This window comes from Rosa chinensis, chromosome 1 (assembly GCF_002994745.2).
Source record: "Rosa chinensis cultivar Old Blush chromosome 1, RchiOBHm-V2, whole genome shotgun sequence".
NCBI classification, from domain to species: Eukaryota; Viridiplantae; Streptophyta; class Magnoliopsida; order Rosales; family Rosaceae; genus Rosa; species Rosa chinensis.
The window spans coordinates 41,711,670-41,733,501 of NC_037088.1; the positions used below are offsets into that span (position 1 = coordinate 41,711,670).

The 21,832-nt window shown below is 36.7% G+C and overlaps 1 protein-coding gene across 1 annotated transcript; it reads right to left on the minus strand.

The window, feature by feature from the left end:
• Positions 1-14,272: 14,272 nt before the first annotated feature.
• On the minus strand, positions 14,273-19,312 carry LOC112175886 (F-box protein At5g51370). Its single transcript, XM_024313632.2, has 2 exons — positions 18,002-19,312; positions 14,273-15,003 (listed from the first exon to the last, which is right to left on the minus strand). The coding sequence occupies exons 1-2, from the start codon at positions 19,186-19,188 to the stop codon at positions 14,730-14,732; spliced, it is 1,461 nt and encodes a 486-aa protein (XP_024169400.1). The 5' UTR covers positions 19,189-19,312; the 3' UTR covers positions 14,273-14,729.
• Positions 19,313-21,832: the final 2,520 nt, after the last annotated feature.

Genomic DNA, 21,832 nt, shown 5'->3' on the forward strand with positions numbered 1-21,832 from the left:
AGAAGAGAGAATCCACACAAGTTATGGAAGATAGTAAATGCTTTGTAACGTGAGGCCATCATCCCTACGCAAAAGGGCAAGGCAGGTTTCCCTCAGTTAGAAACAACCAATTTCATAACCAGATCAAATTTCGATCAATGGCTCCATTACAAAATACATAGACGTTAGCAAAAAGAGTAGTATATCATCAACAAAAGCTTATCACGAGAACTCAACTCTTGCTGCTGTTCAAGAAACTCAACCACAGTCAGTTGAGAGATTAACTTAGTGAAAACATGACAAATTCAACCACCCACATAGCAGTTGCATGCGTGAAGCAGGCACAATGAGCTTGCAGGATTGCATATTTTGTGGTAAAAAACTAGGGTGCAAAGCGTAAGGAAAAGCTACATGAATATACGTACAATGTGTACCAACAATAAACTCAGACTCGAAGACAGCCACAGCATATGATGAGTATGTGCAATGTGATGTATAGTTAAATGATTTTATTTAAGTGACTATTCTAATTAATAGATGACCAAGGTAAAAAGTTGAAATAAATTGTACTCAAGATTTCACTTATTCTAAGTCCTAGCAAGTTGGTAGAACTTCAAAATATGACAAAATTTTAGTCTGGGTAAATAGTTAAATATCAGACAAATGAAGACTAAGCTTCAATCTCTTTACCAATTTAATGTCGATCAAATTCAGAGAAACATCAACGCTAAAGGTTAGGAAATGGTAATAATGTTAAGTGTGTTGAAGGATGTTGACTTTAGAATACCTTGTCAAACTAGGATTAGTTTTATAGTTGTAATAGGAGAGACTTCATATTTCAAGTTAGAATAAGAATCCTTGTACTCTAAGAAATTGTACTTTGTAATCCCTATATATAGGGTTTCTATTATCAATGAATAGACACAATTCTCTCATCAATCACTCTTGCATCTTATTTCCTTAAACAAAGTGAACCACTTTTTGATGCACTGCCTAGAGTCCACCTTATGTAGCAGCTGATGTGGAATTGCCACATCATTTACTGAAAGTTTATGATTCGTGAATAGTTATGCCACATTAACTGCCACATAGAGTGGTTCCAAATGGTACACCAAAAGGTGGTTCATCTAACCTTACTCAACAAACAATTTCAATAAAATTTATTTAGTAAAAAGAAAATTAAAAGTCTTGATTATCCAAAAAAACAATTACATTTGAAAAGAAAGAAGATGCTATCAATCAAAGCAACCGCTTTGTTCATTGAAAAATTATTCCCTACTTTCTCACCAAAATAATATATGGCAAAACAATGCCATTACATTCTAGAGTTTTTCTATTGGAACCTCCAAATTTACTCACTTGACCTCTATGTTTTTTACACCTCTTATCAAATTTTCAAATACTAAATTTACTCACTAAACCTCAGTAAACTTCCTCAAATAACCTTACTCCTATAATTTGCAAACAAATTATTATCTTTAAAATAAAAAAATTTGTCATTTCAATGATTTAATCATTCTGTAAATCTTAACTAAATATACATTTCTTAATCAAACTTGAGTTTCAAAAATTAATGTCTAATTAATAAAAAAATGCCATGAACTATTAGTTTTTTTTTTTTTTCTATTTTAGCTGTGCAAAAAAAAAATCATTTTTTTTATTCTCAAACAAAAAAATTCATTCGTTTTTTAATGTTTATTTTTTTCTTGTATTTTTTGTACCACATGATTAATTATTTAAATACTTTTTTTTTGGCAAATATAATGGATTGTTTTAGATTTAGGTCATAAATCATAAGAGGATTTATTTTGTTTTCCCTCACCAATATGTGTTCAACATATATATCATATATTTTTATGTCACATGATCTTAATCATATTTTTAATTCTTATTAAATATATATGAATGCTTTAATGAGTATGTAGTGAAATTGGAAAATGAAAATAGATAAGGAATACAATCTAATATTATTGAATTGGAAAGTCTACATAAAATAAATATAATATTTTTTTGGGTATAATTATTGTCCTTAATAGTCATTTTATAATAGGTTATATATGTCATTTAATAATTCATAATAGAGTGAGGTCAAATGAGCAAATTTGGAGGTCCCAATAGAAACTCTCTACATTCTATAGTCTATACAAAGAGCATTAGCAGTGGCACCATAATATTTATAATAAAAAAAAATGACAACCACGATACTCACAAACTATTAAAAATCACCCTTCAAATCCTTGAATGGGTATGGTTTCCATCATGATTTCCGGTATTCGCTTGATTGCCGTGATCCGCCATACTTTTTCTACAAGTCTTTTTAGGTTTTATTTTAAATTTTTTTTTTTTAATCCTTAGTTCATCCTTTTTATAAAATAAAAAAAAATAAAAGAAAAAGGTTTGCATCAGGGTGGACATAAAACCTGAACTCCGAACTACATAAGAAAAAGGAAGATACTTCGCTGACCATACCTGGTCAGCTTTGGCTGACCATAACCACTAAGTGGGAGACACGTGTCCCCCTAAGCCAATTAAGCCTTCTACACGCGCTTGATCCCGTCGGTGGCGCTGTGCTTCATGACGGGGATGGAGGTGGATGAAGCAAGTATAGTACTGCTGCGAAGTAGGGTAGCACCCCGGAGGAGGATTTACCTTTGCCGGAGACGTGCCATTACCGGATAGGCCTCGGCTCTGGTCGGGCCGGGCCCGAAATTTGGAGAGACTGAGACCGATCTAGAAACAATCGGTTCGGGCTTTTTCAAAAATAGAAACCGACATAAACCGACCCCAAACGGGCCGGTTCGATATTCAAGGCTTTTCGGGCCCAAATGCAGTTTCCCAGCTTTATGCAAAATACACACAAAATTGGGTCAGAGGTGGGGTTTGAACCCCCGACCTCTTACAAGAAAGTCTTGCTCCCAACCACTATTGCATGAGACGCTCTCGGTATAATATGTGCAGAGTTTATATTTATTTGATCCTAGCAGGGAGAAATGAAACAAAACAAAACCTAGAAGTCCAGAACCCTCTTTCACTTTCTGCTCTCTCTCTTTTCTAGCCGTCTTCTTCTTCTTCTTCGTTTTTCTTTTTTTCTTTTTTCTTCCTCCCAAATCCCCATTAATCCATTATGCAGTTCTCTCTTTACCATATCTTCTTCTTCTTTTTTCTTTTTCTTTTTTCTTTTTTCTTTTTTCTTTTTTCTTTTTTCTTTCTCCCCAATCCCCATTATGCAGTTCTCTATTTACCATATCTTCTTCTTCTTCTTCGGCGACTTCGATCTACTTCGAGAATCTACTGCGATCTACTCCACTCCGAGCTTCAAGCTCAGGAGGCCATCAAGAAAAGTTGGGGCGGCATGGGAGAGAAGAGGAGTGAGGATGAGATTCTGAAATTTTGATTTCTAATGATTCAATCCATTTCCATGTTCTTTTCAATTCACATGGTTTATGGGTGATTACTGAAATTCTGCTTCTTCATTTATGGAGACTGGTTGCTTCAGGAGCCACTGCACATTTGAGTATGGAGGAGGAGCTGGCTTGGGAGGAGAGTTTCGAAAGGTTGAGATGGAGGAGAAATCGGTTCAGGTCGGTCTTTCGGTCCCGGAAAATATCAAGCCCGACATCGACCCGATAAACTGTAATTTGGGTCGGGCTTTGCACCAAACCGATATTTTCCAACACAAAACAGAACCGGATCGGGATTTTTTGCTCGGTTCGGGTCGGGTTCTGGGGTTCTCGGGTCCAGACGCCTAGCCCTATTACTGGAGACAAGTAAGGAGATATCTCGATCCACAGTGTAGACTTTGATTGAGAGGGTGGGTGCGGTGGTGGTGACTGGAAACCGGCGATAGGGAGTGGAGAAGGGGTTGAAGATTAAGGAGGAGGAGGAATGAGGTTTGGGGATGGTCAGCTTGGTCGGGGTGAGCAACCGATAGGGGATGGAGAAGAGAGAAGGAGAACAGGAGAGGAAGAAGGAGAACAGAAAGAGAGGGGCCCAAAAATACACATGTTGGACCCTGAGTGGCGTTGGTCAGGATTGGCTGCCCATGGCTGGTCAGCCAAGTATTATCCTAAGAAAAATGACACATATCCTCGTAGAGAACATTCTAAATAATAGCAAAAGTTTCATCTAACCCAGGGCCGGTCTTGAGATTCTAACAGCCAGAGGCGAAGAATTAAAATGTGGCCTCCAAGATATATATGTGTGTGTGTATATAGTATATACACATACATAAATATTTTATTTTTACCAAATAACAATACAAAATCATGTATTTTGAATAAAAATAAAAGTAGAACTAGAACTAATAACAAAACAAAAGTATATGAATTTTTATTCAAAGATAAATTTCTGAAATACAAAAAAAAAAATAGTTAAACATAAATTTATATGGAAAAGAAAAAGAAAAAGGTAGGTTTGGGCCACAGGCCAAGGGAAAATTGTAAAAAACTGAAAAAGTGAGGGTGGGGAGGGAAGCAAGGTTCGAACATTGGTTGGGAATGAGCATCTTAGCAGCACTTCTGCTATCCCAGTTAAACCAAATAATATATATGTATTACATATGACATATACATAGAACGAAATCTTCAGAGGCTCCCCCCGGACCTGTGGCCTGAGACTGCCGCCTCAGGTGGCAGCCCTCAGGGCCGACCCTGATCTAACCATACATCATTAATGGAAAAACTAGCACTACTAGAAAAACCCCCCAATGCACACAGATGACATTCACACGGATGATATTCACACAGATTAGATTCTGTATAAGTAAACCGGCAATACACACAGATTTTTGTATGAACACAGCATTCACACAAAGATCTGTGTGAAATATATGCTAAAAGTGGGGCCGCGAAAATTCACACGGATTTTCGTATGAAACTCACACTGATTTCCGTGTGAATTATGATAATACACAGATCGACAGACATCTGTGTGCATATGTGTCAGAAACTCACACAGATGTCCGTATGAAAATTTATTTCCTCTATTTTTTAATATTTCTCATTTTGATCAAAATTTATCATTTAATTATATATATATCGAAATATGTGTTAATATTTATTTCAAAATAAAACAAAAACAAATAAATAAAATTAAATTAAATTAATTTATTATATTTGGGACATTTTCTCTGGCAAACATTTTGTTTCACACGGATATCTGTGTGAAGTGTTTTCGTTAAGTCAAATATCTTCTTTAGTATCTCAAAAACACTTATTGTAATACCCCGAAAAATCCAAATTAAATTCCGTGGATTTTTAGAATCGATTTTACGATAATAGGAGCGAGTACGAAGCTTGGAGAAGTTGTGGAAGTAGTTCGAACGATTTTATTTTCGAAATCGAACGTTATTTAGGGGAATCTCAAAAAGTGACTTTTTTTACGTATGGAATTTGGGAAAACTTCCTTCATGAAAGTTGTAGAGCTCGTCGATACGATCGCGTGCATATGTGGAACGTAATTTTCGGAGTTCGTATGAATAAGTTATGAATATTTGAAATTTGGGAATTTTCTATAAATATAAAAAAAAAATCAGAAATTTCATTTAAGGACGAAAATCTGGTTTTTTTTGTGGAACAGTCCCCGAAAAACCTCCGTTCTCTCTCCTCCCTACGCGGCCGAACCGCTCGACCCGACCCGGAATTTTCTCCTTCCTCCGGTGTCCTCCGGCCACGACCCGGCCCTCCAGGTGATCGCCGCAAGCCGTCCAGTCGTCCTGTGGTGGCTCTTTGCTCCGCCATTGCCCCCAGACCTGGATCGAAGGAGCCCAGACGAGAGGAATCGGACCCGGCCGGAAAACCACTTTTCCGGCGATGCATGGGCCGATCCTTCCCATTTTCGTGATCTCCTCCTCCCCCTGATCATCCCCATGTAAGTCTTTCATCACGATTTTGTGTGTAGAACGCTAGATCAAGGTTTGACTTTTTCGACGTCCCTGATTCAATCCAGGATCTGATCAGACGCACCAGATTAATCCAAACTTCAAAGCTTGATCTAGGACGATCTAGGCCGAACCAGACTTAGCTCCAGGTACTTGACGGTTTGAGTTGACGAGCGTTCGGAATATTGATATATTCGACTTTTTAGAAGACGCAGCTGGATTAGAGGTGAGTAAACCTCACGTGGTTCATATTACGAACCGAGTACCTTTAATTACTCTATTTTCTGTGGTAATTGTGTGAAAATATTTATGGAATAAATATTTGTTTTAAATCATATGGACTTGATCAACTACGGTCCATAGGTAAGTAAAATGATTTCATTATACAAATGAATTTCACGGTTTTTATACTTGAACTATAGTTGGTATTAGTAGTCATTCCTGAGCGGATGATTATGTATATATATATTTACGTGAAATATATATGTTGATTGGCGTGTGATTAGCATGATGAAATGATTGAGAATTGATTGGATATTATTCAAGCTATTAATCTCCCATTTAATTGTTGAATAATGAAATGTTGATCATGTGATGTGAAAGCTATTTTATATGGCCAATTGTGAATATGTGGAAATTATTAAGTAAAGATTTATCTTGAAATAATATGTCTCTTTATATGGGTGTGCATATACATTTATACAATCTAAAATTTATAAAGATTGTATGATGTGAATTTGATTATGTCTGAAAAATATAATTATGAAGCCGGGTGATTACAACAACCCCGTGCTTAAGTGAATTACTGGTAAATGTGCTTCGTGGTTATGCTTCGTGGTTGTGCTTCGTGGTTATGCTTCGTGGAAGCTGTGGGCTTTAGTCCCTTCAGATAATGCACTATTATACTCTTAGGAAGTGTGCTTACTTTGAGTATACATACCTTAGTTGTGTCTTTGGTATGCTGCGGCTTACCCGTACTTTGGGAATAGTACGTCGGTCCCTAGTACGTGGATTTGTGATTTGTTACCAGTTAATCTGAAAATTCACTAAAAAGAGAAATATACTTATGTGAAATTGATCAAATATCTATCTATGATATATTTTGATTATGTGAAGGTGTTTGTGAAAAAGAAAATCAAGCATGTATTACTTAAATGATATTTCACATATTAATGTTGCAATAATTGTTGGTTGTGATCAAGCATGAATTACTTAAATGTTATTTCACATATTAATGCTGCAATATTTGTTGATTGTTTACTTGAGTTATAAGAATTGTAATTTAATCAATCAACAGTTCTTTCTTGTTTACTCACGAGCTTTGCAAAAAGCTTACCGGGTTTTGTGTTGTTGCAATCCCGGTACACTATTCAAATTGTGTAGCGGGTAATCTCACAGGTCAGGAGAATCAGGGCAGTGATCGTGCGGTTTAGAGTATTAGTGTTAGATTTACAGCATTTGTTTTTGTGAGGAGAATTATACTCATTTGAGCTTACAATTTGATTTGGTGAGAGTGTGCTGTAATAAGTAGCTTGAGGATTTGGTTTATGTAATATTAAGAGGTGTAAACTAGTGGTTGTTTCTGAGAGAAAAATTCAGAACGTTATTTGTATTGTTATTAGTCATGTTCCGGATTTGAATCCTTATTTCAAAATTCGGGGTGTGACACTTATCTCCCTCCTTCGAATTTCTCTCTCAAATCTATCTCTTCTAATGTCTCTCTCTCAGACTAATCTGACTTTGGAGGGAGCAGTCCAAGCGCAGAAGCCGCTTCCGGTTCCACCATCGCCGGAATGAGTAGCTGTGGGGTGATTCAATGGAGGCACAATATATACGGAGGCACCACATGAACGAGTCCAGAGAGAACTAGTGCACTTCGGCTCTGGTCAGGCATGTCAAAGCCCTTGCGCATCTGTTAAGTGTTTCTCTCTGAATTGGTTGATTTGGTTTTGGGTTGTGGGTGGTGTTGATTTGTTTGACTTTTGTTAAAGATAGTATTTTTGGGTTGTGATTGAGTTTTGTTGGGTTTTGGAGATCTGGGTGATTGGAGATTTTTTTGAGCCAATTTTGATTCTCTTTCATGGTTTTGTTTCTGGGTTTTCCTTATTGTGGCTAACTTGACTCAGTTTTTGTTCCCTCAGTTAAATGTAGATCTGGCCAAGAAGTAGATGGCCTTATTAATCAGTGAAAATTCACACGCAGATCAGCAACTTACCTCAGCGAATTGTTCATGGGTCTTGGATCTATAGGTAAATGCCTTTTTGTGGTTGTTGAATGCGTCAATTCGCTTCCTTCTTGGATTGATTTGCTAATCTTACTAGGATTGTCTTGTAGGAATTCGTTAGATGCAAACAAAGACTCAATCTCTACATAACGCAAGTTGGATATCAAGATTATTCCTTCAAGATCTGCAGAATTATGAGGAAGAACATAAAGAACAACTTTCAAGATATGCCGAATTACCATGAAGAACAAATAATAATTGAAAATAAACGGTGGAATTTAAAAATAAATATCTAAATATGAATAATTTTGTAATACATTTATTCTGAAAAATAAATATTAATTAATTTATGGGACAGGAGAGCAGCTGCTCAGATAAGAGTGGGACCCACATGTATTTTCACACGGACTTACTTGCTCGTGTGAATGGAGCATTGGCGACGCTTGTATTACATACGAATTAAAATTATGTGGCTATGTTGTGTGAATTAGACAATTCACACTGTTTTGCGTATGTAATAGTACTAATGCATACAAAATTGTATCTGTGTGCATTTTGGGGGGGGTGGGGGTGGGGTGTGGTTTCTAGTAGTGTACGTAGCAAGGTGTGCAAGCCTATCGTTAATTCATCCTCATTTACACAAACCATTAGTTTGTAAATGAGGATGAATTAAGGATAGGCTTGCACACCTTGCTAGTTTTACTTTTTATTTAATTATAATGTGGATGACAGAATTCTATTCAAAAGATGTAACTGAAAACTTTTGATTTGCAATATATGCACTCTTTATGGAAACTAGTCAAATAAAAAGATATATAATCTACATAGCGTCATTATATCTTATGTACCTGTTAGTTTCCTCCAATATTTCACCAGATAACTCATATACATATTGGGCAAACGAAACTGTTGAAAGTTTTTGAGTTCCCATCCAAAACCATCATCTGATTTCTCACCTTTATCTACGACTCATCATTGATCTGTCCTAAGAAACAAATCAAACAAATTTTTCATTTTCAAACTTGCAATGCATGTTGTTGAAGAATTGTGACAGATATTTTGTCATGAGATAATTGTGACAGTTCGGTAGGCTTGCATTGCAAATTGCATATATGTGAAAATTCTTGCACCACGAAAAAGGAGAGAACCCATACAAGTTATGAATGATTGGACTTGTAGTAGGAGGTGATCCTCATTCCTCCCTACTCGCTCGAAAGTGCATGGCAGATTTCCCTTGGTTAGAACAACCAATACAGAAATGATAGCAAAAAGAATAAGAGCGGTACATCATCAACAAATATTAAATGACCTGAAAGTTTATCAGAAGATCCCAACAACTGATGCTATATCAAGAAACTTGAGCCCAGTCAGATGAGAGATTAACTGATCATGACAACATAACAAATACATTCAGACACTCACATAGCTTGCACATATGCAAATCGATGATATGTAACAGATCAACAATGTTAAAAGAGGAAATGAACTGTACTCATGGTTTTACTTATTCGAACTCTTAGCACGTCGGTGCAACTACTTAATATGAAAATCTATGTGTAAACTTGAAATATTATAGGCAATAAGAAGCTCGGTTTCTACCACATTGACAAAATAATGTTGAATTCGGAACAGATAATCCCCTCGAAACATGAGAGGGTTTTGCTTATTCTAACTCCTATCAAGTCAGTGCAACTACGTAATATGACAAATCTATGTGTAAACTTGATGAATATTATTAGACAATAAGAAACTAGGGTTCTATCACCTTGACAAAATCTTGCTGTAACCGAGGAAACAAATCGTCCTCGATGGATATAAATCCATATAAAGGTAATCTTCCCTATGGATATATATTGGAAAGATGAAACAAATCATCCGGTTATATAGACAAACAAATCTTTCTCCGACTACTAGTATCATATGCAAATTTCTGTATGGAATACATGAAGTCAACAAAAAGATCATATTGCATACAGATCACCATGCACAAACCTTTTTTTGTCTGCCTCTAATTACGTTATCATTACCTTAATTATGTTGTCAGTTTCAATCTTTAAATGATTGAAGCAAATCTACAGGGCTAGAAAAAATTATTCCATGATCCCGCATTATGGTATATTTAGTGGTCTCAGTTTATGTCATTGATCCATATGTAATGTACTAGCTCATTGATTTGATCCTTTAATATATACTAGAAAATGTCTACACGATGGGTGTGAAAGTGGCGGGAAGTTATAATTGCAATTGTGAGAGTGGAGAGTTTGAAATTGTTATTTTCTTTTATTTTATGTTTTTTATTGTTTTATTTTGCTTTTTACATTTTTGTCTCTGATGTTAAAATATAATCCATGATATTTTAATATTTGAGGGTTATAAAGGTAAAAAAAATTAATTTTAGCTAACAACACCTCTTGTCTTAATAATAGTGTGTGTGTATATTTTTTTTTTACGCCCTGCAATGGGCCAACCAAATTCAAGTGATCACATTAATTAGCCTAGAATTTCATATAGCAATGTCATATGTAGTCTGAGTCCATAGAAAATTATTAGCTGCAAGTTCTGTTTCTAGGCGCACATACTAGGCTTTACCCTATGGCTCACAATCGAATGAGGTAAAAAAAAAAAATTATACATAAAAATGGACACACATTTTATGACAAATAACTATTGCCAAAAACTCCCATAAATATAAGAAAATACAATTAATTGTAAAATACTTTTGTTGATGAATAAGTCATCGGAACAAAATGTCACATTCACAATTTTAATTAGAAAATAGATGAAATGTCTCCGGAAATATTTTTGTATTCATAATTTTAAGTAGGAAATACTTTTGCAGACGAGGTGTTCGCATGCATTAGTGTTTAATTTATACTTTTAATGAGGAACTACTTTTGCCGACTATTTATTCATCACCACAATGCTATATTTATAATTTGGTGGTTCTAGTTGGACCTCCAAATTTGCTATTTGGACCTCCTATACTTAATATACCTTTAATTTACTTTTTAGAATACTTGAAAAGCTAAGTAGACCTCCTTATTTTTACCAAAACACTCTTGAACATGAGATACAATAATTTGTTACTCTATTTTTTTATCTCTATCTTCAACTACGAGAGGAAGAATGAATCAAAATCACATGATATTTCTTTCTTATGATTATGTCTCTCCTCCACCAAAATTAATCAGAGGGTAAGTTCTTGATCTTGATATGTTGCTAGAAAATCCCTTTGAATTTTCTAAAAGAAGGATTTCAAACCTTGGGATTGGAAGATTGAGTAATAACTATATCATAATATTCTCCAAATCATATTGTTTTAAATTTACTTTTGTATTAAATGATGGGCCATGTATATAAATTATTATTTTTACTTAATTGTTTTAGGTAAATTATAAAACTATATGGCAATACAAGGAAATTCCAGAAAAAAAAAAATTAATTGAATGTTATATTTGGGGAGGTAAGAAGAGTAATTTTTTTTTTTTACATTTTTCTTACTTTGTCCTTAATTATTTGTCTTTTCATATGACTTGACAAAGTCTATTAATAATTGAAAAAAGTTAGAGGTTCAAATATCAAATTTGGAGGTCCAACTAGAATCACCCTCTATAATTTAAGCAGAAAATACTTCTACCAACACAGTGTCGTTGGCAAAATTGTTATATTCATAATTTTAATCAAGAAATATTTTGCTGACGAAACATTATCGATAAGAGTTTTGTATTAGATTAAACTGTATGGGAGTTTCACTGCTCTCCCTCTAGTCTCAAACCTAGCCCACCAAGGCTTGGATCTCCACTTCCAACTGTCAATGGTCAACCTTAACACTTAACTAGTTCATGGTGGTCTCAATAACGGTGTTAGCTGTCACAAGGCAATACTGTGGTACTTCTCAACTGCAAGAGATCTGCAAATGGAGGGATGGAACGCGGCGGTGCTGGTTCGTGTAAGCGAACCTTCTCGCTGTGGTGAGCTCTCATTCTGGCGTGACTAGGTTGCGACTAGAAGCTTTCCTGGGTTAGCTTGGAGCGACTATAATCGGCAACTTCCAAAGAAGGGGTAGTACTCTTTATAGCCAATGTGAGCTGCTTTTCCGATCATGGCTATTGATGACCACCCTTGGGCCATTAGAGTGGGGTCTGACCTCAAGTCTGATTTGGAGTGGGCTATGAAGATTTTTTTTTTTTTTTTTTAATAATAAGAGATTAGGCAATATTAGTTCCTCGGAAGCAGACAATGTAGGGAACAAGTCTCACCCTCAATCCCGAAGGAGAAGGGTCTGCCACACTCTGGGAACCAACCCCTCATCCCCCTATTTTATTAAAAGAAGAATAGTTGACAAATACAAAAAAAGTTGGGGAGATTAGACCAAAACCCAACCACCAAAAACAATACAAGGAAGAAACAAACCCCCTTCGTAGACACTAGCAAAACTAAAAGCAAATAAAAACCTATGTCTTTACGCATAACACGATAATGAGTAACATAAGATAGATCCTGACCATAGAATCCAACAATGAACCTAGGAGATGAAGTCCACCAAATAGAACCATCATTTTGAGCACCATAATTACTGTCACCCTTACTTTTTACTTAATTTTTTATTTTTTTCTAGCTTTTTTATGTCTACAAGATGGACTCCAACGATCTAGTCAACCTAATTCTTATCTTGGGAGTTAGGTTTTACTTGGTTTTGTTTCTTTTTGTAGGCTCATATTGAATAAATGAGCTTATTAGACATAATGATCGGTATTTGTCAAGTCTTTGTATGCTTAGATCTAGAGATATTATCGGAGTCGTGGAGTTGATGTTTATGTCATTTCTGGCCTTCAATCAATAATATTATCTCTTAATTCAAAAAGAAAAAAATATATAACAGTTTTGTATTCTTCATTTTAATCGATAAATACTTATGCTGACGAAATTTGGTCGGCCAAAGTGTTACATTCATAGTTTTATTAGAAAATATTTGTGCCGATGAATTGTAATCACCAAGAGTGTTATCTTCATAATTTTAATCATGATTTGTTTGTCGCCAAAAATGTAGCATATTTTGGCCTTTCATTATTCTTTGAATAAAGTAATTATGAAATAATCTTTTGTTTCCAAGAAGATAGTTTACATGATAAAAATAATATATTGTAACTATAAAATCATAACTCTGAGTTTGTACTTTGTACTGTACTAAGTTATGGGTTTGATATTTTTTTTTTGAAACGGTTTGGAACACAACCAATTTGGGAGGCTCAGTCTTACGCCCAACTTATTTATTGATGATTAAATATACAACGGAGAGGACATAAAAATTGAAATCTAAGAAGTACTACACAAATTTTCATGGAGAACGTCCTGAATAATACCATGAGTCTTTTCTAACTGAAAAATCATAAAACTATTTACTTCATGGTAAATATGACTCAACTTAATAGAATTGAAAGCATTCAAATAAGCACTGCAATCCCCTAAAATGCAACCAATCTCAAAGAGATCCTTAGTATCATGTTCGAGAGTTGAAAGCACAATCAATTTCAAGTTCTATACTCTCCCAACCTAATGAATGATAATTAACTTTCCAGCTCTCATTGTACACTGGCCATTGGTCTTCCAAGCGTTAGCAGACAAGTACATCTCTTTCTACCACGCCTATACTACCATCACCAGTGCCACTGATGATGAAAGGTCCATTGTACACTGGCCATTGGTCATCCAAGCGTTAGCAGACACGTACATCTCTTTCTACCACGCCTATACTACCATGACCAGCGCCACTGATGAAAGGTCCATCAACACTAATTTTGAGTGTCCTCCATGTACTCAGTAACGATAACTTAGTTGCCTCCCATATTTCATTGAGTAAAATAATAATATCCAAATTTAAATAAGACTCGTTGATATGTCTCCTGATTAACGGTAGAAACAAATATTCATTTCCAACATTGCAATGTTCAGCAATTGTGATCTTATCGTCCACGAAGGAATTGTGGCAGTTGAGTAGGATTGCATTTCATAGTGCATGTGTGAAAATCCTTCACAGGAAAAAGGAGATAATCCATACAGGTTATGAATGAATGGAAATGGAGTGGGAGGACATACTGTAAAGTGCATGACAGATGTCCCTTAATCAAAGGTTAACCTAAACAAAACAAATTCAACCATCCACATAGCATTGCAGTTAAAGCAAGGCGCAATGAGCTCAAACATTTGCAGATAATATGTATTACATTTTGTGATAAAGAACTTCATTCCCAGTACATGTCATAGATCAACAATATAAAATAAACTGTACTCATGATTTAGCTTATTCTAACTCCTAGCGACTAATTAATATGACAAAATTAGCCCGTGTAAACTCACTGAATATTAGACAAACAGAGGCTAGCTTCAACCACATTGACAACTTGCTGCTGATTTCGGACAAACAGGTAGGTTCTCAAAACACAAGTGGGAACAGGAGAAGCCTAGAATGTCATTCCAATGACAATCTCCCTTCGGCAGCTAGTTGTAAGCGAGAAAAAAATTACCCTCACTCACCCCAATGCCGACATCTAAATAAGATATGATCATTTACAATCTACCTATTTAGTGTATGGACCAACATTGAACACCTGACGGTTAAATTATCTGGACCATCAACAAGCAGCGAAGTCAAGGCTTTAGTCTCTTGAAAAACCTACCACCTTTCATTCCCACTCCAGTCCCAGCAAGACTTGATGACAAGAGAGCCCTGGAATTTGGTCGCCATGTCAACTCTTTAAGAACAGAAAATAAGGATGCCAATGCAGGAGTAATGTCACTGTCTGATATATTGTTACATGATACTACTCTAAGCTCTTGAAGCTCTTTCCAACAAAGGAGTACTGACTCCAGACCTCCTGTTGTCAACAGTGAGCATCCTTCCAAGGAGATCAGCTTCACTCTCCTATCAAAAGAGAAAAGAAAAGGGTAGAAATATTATAAACAAGAAGGAAGTACATTTCAATCAATGCAATGCTTTGAATTGTAGACTCATTTAGTCAGCCACTTAGAAAGACCTGGCTAAAACATAAGATGATGGATGGTCATACATAAAACAGAAAAAGAAAAAAGGGGGAAAAAAATTACAAGTTTGACAAGTTCATGTGGGGTTCTTCATGGCCCAAGACTCTTCAACACTAGAAGATGAAGGCCCAAAGGACAAAATGCCTAGACAGGGAGAAATTAGACTGATGTCTTCAAGCAACCAAACACCAAACAGATTCTAATTTATATCCATCAGCAAGCAGTGATGTCAAAGAAAACTATAGGCCTGGGATACTATTTCAAGATGTAACACTTGTTATAGAACTTCCTAAGTAATATCTCTATTTGGCTATGACTACAACATCCACAAAGGCATTTCATTAAGCAATACAAAGACCATTAAATCTTCTAAATATCAAGAAATCTACGATTCCCTACATTGGAGTAAAAGCTATTGTAATATATTAGAATAAATTTCCAAAATGTTCCTTTCTATCAAATATTATAACAACCTTTAACCAACTCTAAACATTTTTCCAACAAAAAATTCTTGTTAATATTCAGGGGAGTTTATATGTGCTGACCTTGACGATCAACAAATTTGGAGTGAGGGTGTCTTAGTTTCATGTTTTCCAGTGATCATAATAAATCCTAAATACTTTTGTCCCCACTGATTCCTTTTCCTTGTCTAAACATAAAAACAGAAAAATGTCTTGTTGAGAACTTACGGCTTCTCTTCATAAATAATCATTTTGTGTGAGAACTTCTTACTGTCTTGGTACATCTTCCGGAGGAAGTTCTGGTAATGAACAGAATCATATGACCATTGTCAAATGCATTTCCAAGAACAATGTATACCACAACCATGATTTCTCTATATCTGCTCAAGGTTCCAACTTTGCTGAACACTAATTTCGCTTTAACTTTTAGCGAAAAAGAGTAACACCATATAATTATGTAACTATACCAGATTCATATTCTTTTGGATGGGGTTAGAGTTCAAAACCTTTTCCCTTGTTGAAAAATACGGAGTCCAACACCATTCCAACTGGATTTGATATCCAACCATACCAGATTCATGTTCACCAACTCATAAAATCACATATAAGAGTTGGACTTAAATCAGGTCAATAAAAGTGTGTTTTACGCTAAGACTTGTACATATATTATATTTAGATCATTCTAACCAAAATTTGTCTTCTGGATCATATTGGCGGATAAACTGTGGTTCTCTTGCTTTGAGATAGTGTTAAAGTCATAGGGCATGCGCCTACTTCTCATTGGACTGGTCCGAACTAGGCACAAAACCGGAAATATACAGCTGGCTAGTCTTAATCTAAAACTCTAGGCTTCGAACAGCGGGCCAAGATGAACTCATACTCAACTTGTTTGTACCTCAAGATAACCTTGGGCAAGGCCTAAACCTGATTCAGCTTGTGCAAATGACAACACTACAAGCTCTGGACAGAGTGAAACAATTAAGCTTATGGCTCCAACAGCCACAAGGGTTGTTCGAAAGTGGAGAAGCCATTAACACATATTGATAACACGCTAATCACTCATACAAGCTCCGTACAGAGTGAAACAATTAAGCTTATGGGTCAACAGCCACAAGGGTTGTTCAAAAGGAGAGAAGCCATTAACACATTCTTGACGACACGCTAATCACTCATGCCTTTGATAATAAGAACAATAAACTAGGGAGTAATACCTTCACCAAGAAAAGAATCAACATTCTTTACTTAAACTCTCATTTGATAATAAGAACAATAAACTAGGGAGTAATACCTTCACCAAGAAAAGAATCAACATTCTTTACTTAAACTCTCATTCTGTGTGAGTAAGATTAAAATTTTTGCCTTATTCTTATGAAGTTACATTTCTTAGTTCAGACATGAATTTGATGCTAAACTTCTTACCATGCAACCTATAGCACAACATGACCTATGAAGCACTTTGAAAATTTAAACTTATTATGGCTTTGCTCCAATGCGCAGATAAACATCAAGATTTAGAGTTGACAGTTAAGTGTAACTCATCAAATCCTACTTCTAAATCAAGGTATCAATTCGCATCATAAAATGAGTCACCAAAAAGGAATTAAGTGAAGGTATGGAATTCTGATGTTTGGGATTTCTAGAAAGTATATAGTGCCTAGACCAAACACCATCTGAATGCAGAAAATAGTATAGGTAATGATTTTCTTAATCACTGTAACAAAAGTTATTTATGTTTCAAGCGTTTAAAGTATCATATAGCATTGGATAGTTGGACTATACAAAGCCAATAACTTAGTGAACAAGATAGTGGAGAACCAAAAAATTTAGATGGATAATTTTAGCCTTATCTAAAAAATTCAACTCAGATCTTTCACCATAACAGGTAACAGTGAATAAATGACTCCACAGATCTAAATCAATTCATCAATTCTAGGGAGAAAGTGCTGAGTAAAGCTTTATTTGGAAATAATGAATCTTAAATTGGATTACCAAAAAGCTATATTTGAAAAGTTCAAAACAAAAATAAATTCAGTGAAACGCAGTTCGCAATGTATAGTTATTGGATTTGAAGAGTATATTTCTTCCATCTAGTACAACTACTTTTTCAACAAAATGACTTCTGGTAAAACCATCCTACCATCTTTGATAGTACAGTTTCCCGGTCATGTTATATGCAAACAGCATTCGCAGGTAGTAGACAAAATTCAAAAAGGAAATGATAAGTTGAGTGCATTGATAGCCAATTGCACACAAACAATTTAAAGCCAGACAGGGCATATCAGACAGTCAAGTTAAATCTATATCAGTCACCCCCTTATGAATATACGTTTGAGTGCATTTTTCTTACTAATATACACAATAGTGCATTTTTGGAGCAGACAACAAACAGAGATAATTGCATACGAAAAAGAGTCATACCTACAAATATTGGCAAAGCCAAATACTTCATCCACCAAACCCCAACAATCCTGCAGAGCAAGCTCTTTCACAGCTTCACAAACAGAGAACAATGCCTTCATTCCATCCTTATCTCGCACTTGACACCGCAGCAAATGCAACTCCTCAATTGTTCCACAAGACCCCAAGTACTCATCCGGTCCCGGGCTCGAATCAATATTCTGGCAAGACTCAAGCCTCAGAGTCTTCAAATTCCCACAAAACTGCAACGCCGCCAACCACCCTCCATCCATCCTATGATCACTGAGAGTCAGCTCCTCAAGCATCTGGCAACACTGCCCAATCGCCTTAATCCCATCATAGCTCCCTTCACACCCACAAAGCTCAAGCTTCACCAACCTCCTGCACCCCTGAGCCAAAATAGTCAACCCGATATCCGAAATCTGCGCGCTGTAAAACCCGTCCACGCACCCAATCAACTTCACAATCTGCAAGTTCCTAAACCCACTAATCCCCTTCAGCGCCAAGTCCCCACAGCAATGCAGCTCCAGCTCCTGCAGCGTCTGACACTCCTCCGCAACGCTCAACAGCCCATCAACCCCGGCACCAATCACCGCAATCCGCCGCAGATTCGGGTACGAATTCGCAATCAGCCTCAGCCCATCGTCCACCACACTCTGCTTCAACACATCCATTTCTTCAATAAACCCACCGCCCGAACTGAACAGCGAGTCCACATGCACCGACAAACCCCTCCTCGTCACGATAATCCCCGAACTCCTCGGCGACCGAATGCAGGAATGAACAATGTCCGCCTCAGCCAGATTCGGGAACCGGGCGAAGACCCGACCCGAGTCCAGAAACCCCCAATCCAGCACCTTCAGCGACCGCACCAGCCTGCCGTGCAGGTACAGCCACCGCCGGCAGACGAGGGAGTTGAGGAGGTACTGCGACTCCGGGAGCTTGGCGAAGATCAGGAGCAGGAGCTCGTCCGAGAGCAGGGAGGTGAAATCGGGTCGGGTCGGGTCTAGGGTGAGGGCCCGGAAAGCGGCGGAGAGAGGAGTAGTGGGTGCAGTGGAAGAAGGAGGGGGGTCGTTGTGAAGATGCATCTTGAAGATAACATGCTTGAGAACTTGGTCTGGGAGGCTATGAGTTCTTGGCCTCTTCTTCTTCTTCAAAGATGGTGACTTTGGGGAGTAGGAGGACATTTATGGAAAAGATATATAAAGTAAAATTTAGGGTTAGGGTTTGATAAAAAAAAAATCTAATCTTTAATTCTCAGTCTCTATCTCTCTCTGGCTTAAAGCTTGCTCCTTTCTCTCTGTCTCTCTCTAGATTTCTGAGAAAAAGATTGTGCATTTCTGATTGTTTCTGGGGGAGGGTAGTGTTGGAAATGTGGTTTTGGTATCCACTGCAGCACGACCCAGGATAAGCCATAGATACACTTGGAGATGATTGGTTGAGGAGGGTGTGGTGGTGACGTGGAGGGGAGTTATTGGAGGATGGAGGTGGGGGTTGTGTGAGGTGGTTTTGCAGGGGATTTTGGCTGTCGGGTTGGGAATGATTTTTAAGTCTTGTAATTCGGAGATGATAACGAGAGTAGGATTTGGTTTTGAAGATCTAAAATTTGTCTCATGTAAAAGGTGAAACAGCTTAGCAATTTGGGGAGAGTACAAATCAAAGGCTCTTATAATAAAAGAAAGTACAGCTCAATTATCTGTATTAGTTACCTTTTCTAGGGTTTTGATTTTCAGTTGGGAGATATGGATGCTCTTTTGAGTAGGGTAAAGTGATCATGGATGACACTATTGGGAAATAGTGAGATGGAACCTTTTGATCCTACAATGTCAATTAAAATGGTAACTATATAAGATTGTAAGGCAATTTTTTAAAAAAAATCACTAGATTGTTTGGATCCTGGATTAAATTTTTTTATGGTGTTAATTATGGTGTTTTATTACTCTCAAATAAATCATAATTATATGGGCTGATCACGAAATTTCAGAAGCTTTTTTTTTCTTTTGAAAATAGGGTTTGAAAAATTTAGAAGCCTTATTTGGAGAAAAGAGTAATGCATTCAGGACGTTCTCTACGAGGATTATTGTAATTGTTCTAATGTAGCGCGGGGTTCAGGTTTTATGTCCCCCCCCCGGATGCAAAGTCCTACTATTAATATAATAAATGGAACCGGGCGTGGGGCTGAGCCTCCCAGCTAGGCTGGGTTCCAAACCCCTTTAAAAAAAAAAAAAAAAGTAATCCATTAATGTATTTTTTTTATTTTTTATTTCATGACGAAAATACTACTACAAAGATTCGTCATAGTAAGTGATTCATCTAAAATAGCACCCTTCCTCCCGATATGTAATACTACACTGCTTGTTGATGAAGCACAAAAAATTACCAATGTATTAGTTATAGAAACAGATAACTTTATTGTTCTGATCAAGACAAAATGTGTCTCTTAATTACATTTTTTTGTAACATAAAAACACCATTTGATTCCACTTATGAAGAAACCAACTGTGAGGATGTATGTATGTTTGTTTTTGTGGCTGCACCCAAATATTTGAATGGGTTGCCTATGTACTCCTGGAAATAAATCAAGCCACTCGTAATTCATATTTTGTGGGATTTGTGGTTTTTTACCAATTTTGTGTTTGGCGTGTGTATGTATTTGTACCCATCACATAAATGGTTTTTTTTTTTTTTTTTTTTTTTTTTTGTAGACACCCAATTTAGTAGAGTGTTTGCTGATTGGAAACCCGATATACCAAGCTTTGCAGTGAGGCCCGAAATTTCAAATGGGCTTTGTGTTACTTTTGCACTTGTCGACGAACAAATTAATCGCGCCCAAGCTTCCGAGGTGAACTTATTTAGACATCCATTGTGTTGAGCTTCTGAGGTTAAGCTGGAGATGAAAAATGAGCTTGCTTCCAATTCTTGTCTCGGAGGCCCGATAAACTAAAATCACTGAATTTGAAGTCTTCAGACTTTTCCACATGCGACTCTTCAAGTTAAATTAATTAATGAAAAATTATGATCCATTAATTAATTATTTTTTATGACAATCCTCATTGGCCTTTATACCAATTATTTATTTATTTTACATTGCGCCCTTACTTGAATTTCGGTCACATATCAACTTCACCACTTACTGAGCTTCTGCCATTTGTAACATTTTTTAATAGGACTAATTTCACTTTGACTCCTCCAACTTTGGATCGAAAATCATGTTAGTCTCTGATCTTTTTTTTTTAATCAAGTGTACCCTTGCAGTTCTCAAATTCATCTTCCGTGTCCAAGTCTCTGAACTCCATCCAATTGTGCCATCAAATGGTGACAATGCACCGACAACATGGCCCACTTTTCAGCATTTCAACCCACAAGAAGGGCAAAATAGACATTTTCCCTCTCTGATTCACCGACTCGTAAATACGGCACCATTTATGCTCGCTCATCTAGTGCTCCAGCGATCTGTTGTACTCGCCTTCTCTCCACTTCCACATATCGATCACCATCACCCTTGTGTTGAAATAGTACGCGCTCCGCCTTGAGAACTCCGCCGCGCTTGACCAGAATTTTGAAGTGGAAGAGGCGGAACTTGAGGTCAAAGAAGGTGGCAGTGATGATGCAACGAGGTCGTCGTGGCGATGATCAAACGGTTCAAACTCCCCCAATCCCAAACCCCATATATCTGATCGATGGCATTTCTTATCGGGGGATGTTGTTGCACCCAACTATTTGGATTGTCATAGGAGTCTCCTTGGTGGAAGATGTGAGAATATACATTAAGTTGTCACAAGATCATTCACAAGAATATAGATACAATTCTATATACATCTAGGATAAATA

Bases quoted from the DNA above. Each gene is read 5' to 3' on its own strand.
- LOC112175886 (XM_024313632.2), bottom strand. From the start codon at position 19,188: ATGTCCTCCTACTCCCCAAAGTCACCATCTTTGAAGAAGAAGAAGAGG. The intron at 15,004-18,001 runs GTATGACTCTTT...CTCTTTTGATAG, and splicing joins GGCTTTGCCAATATTTGTAG to GAGAGTGAAGCTGATCTCCT.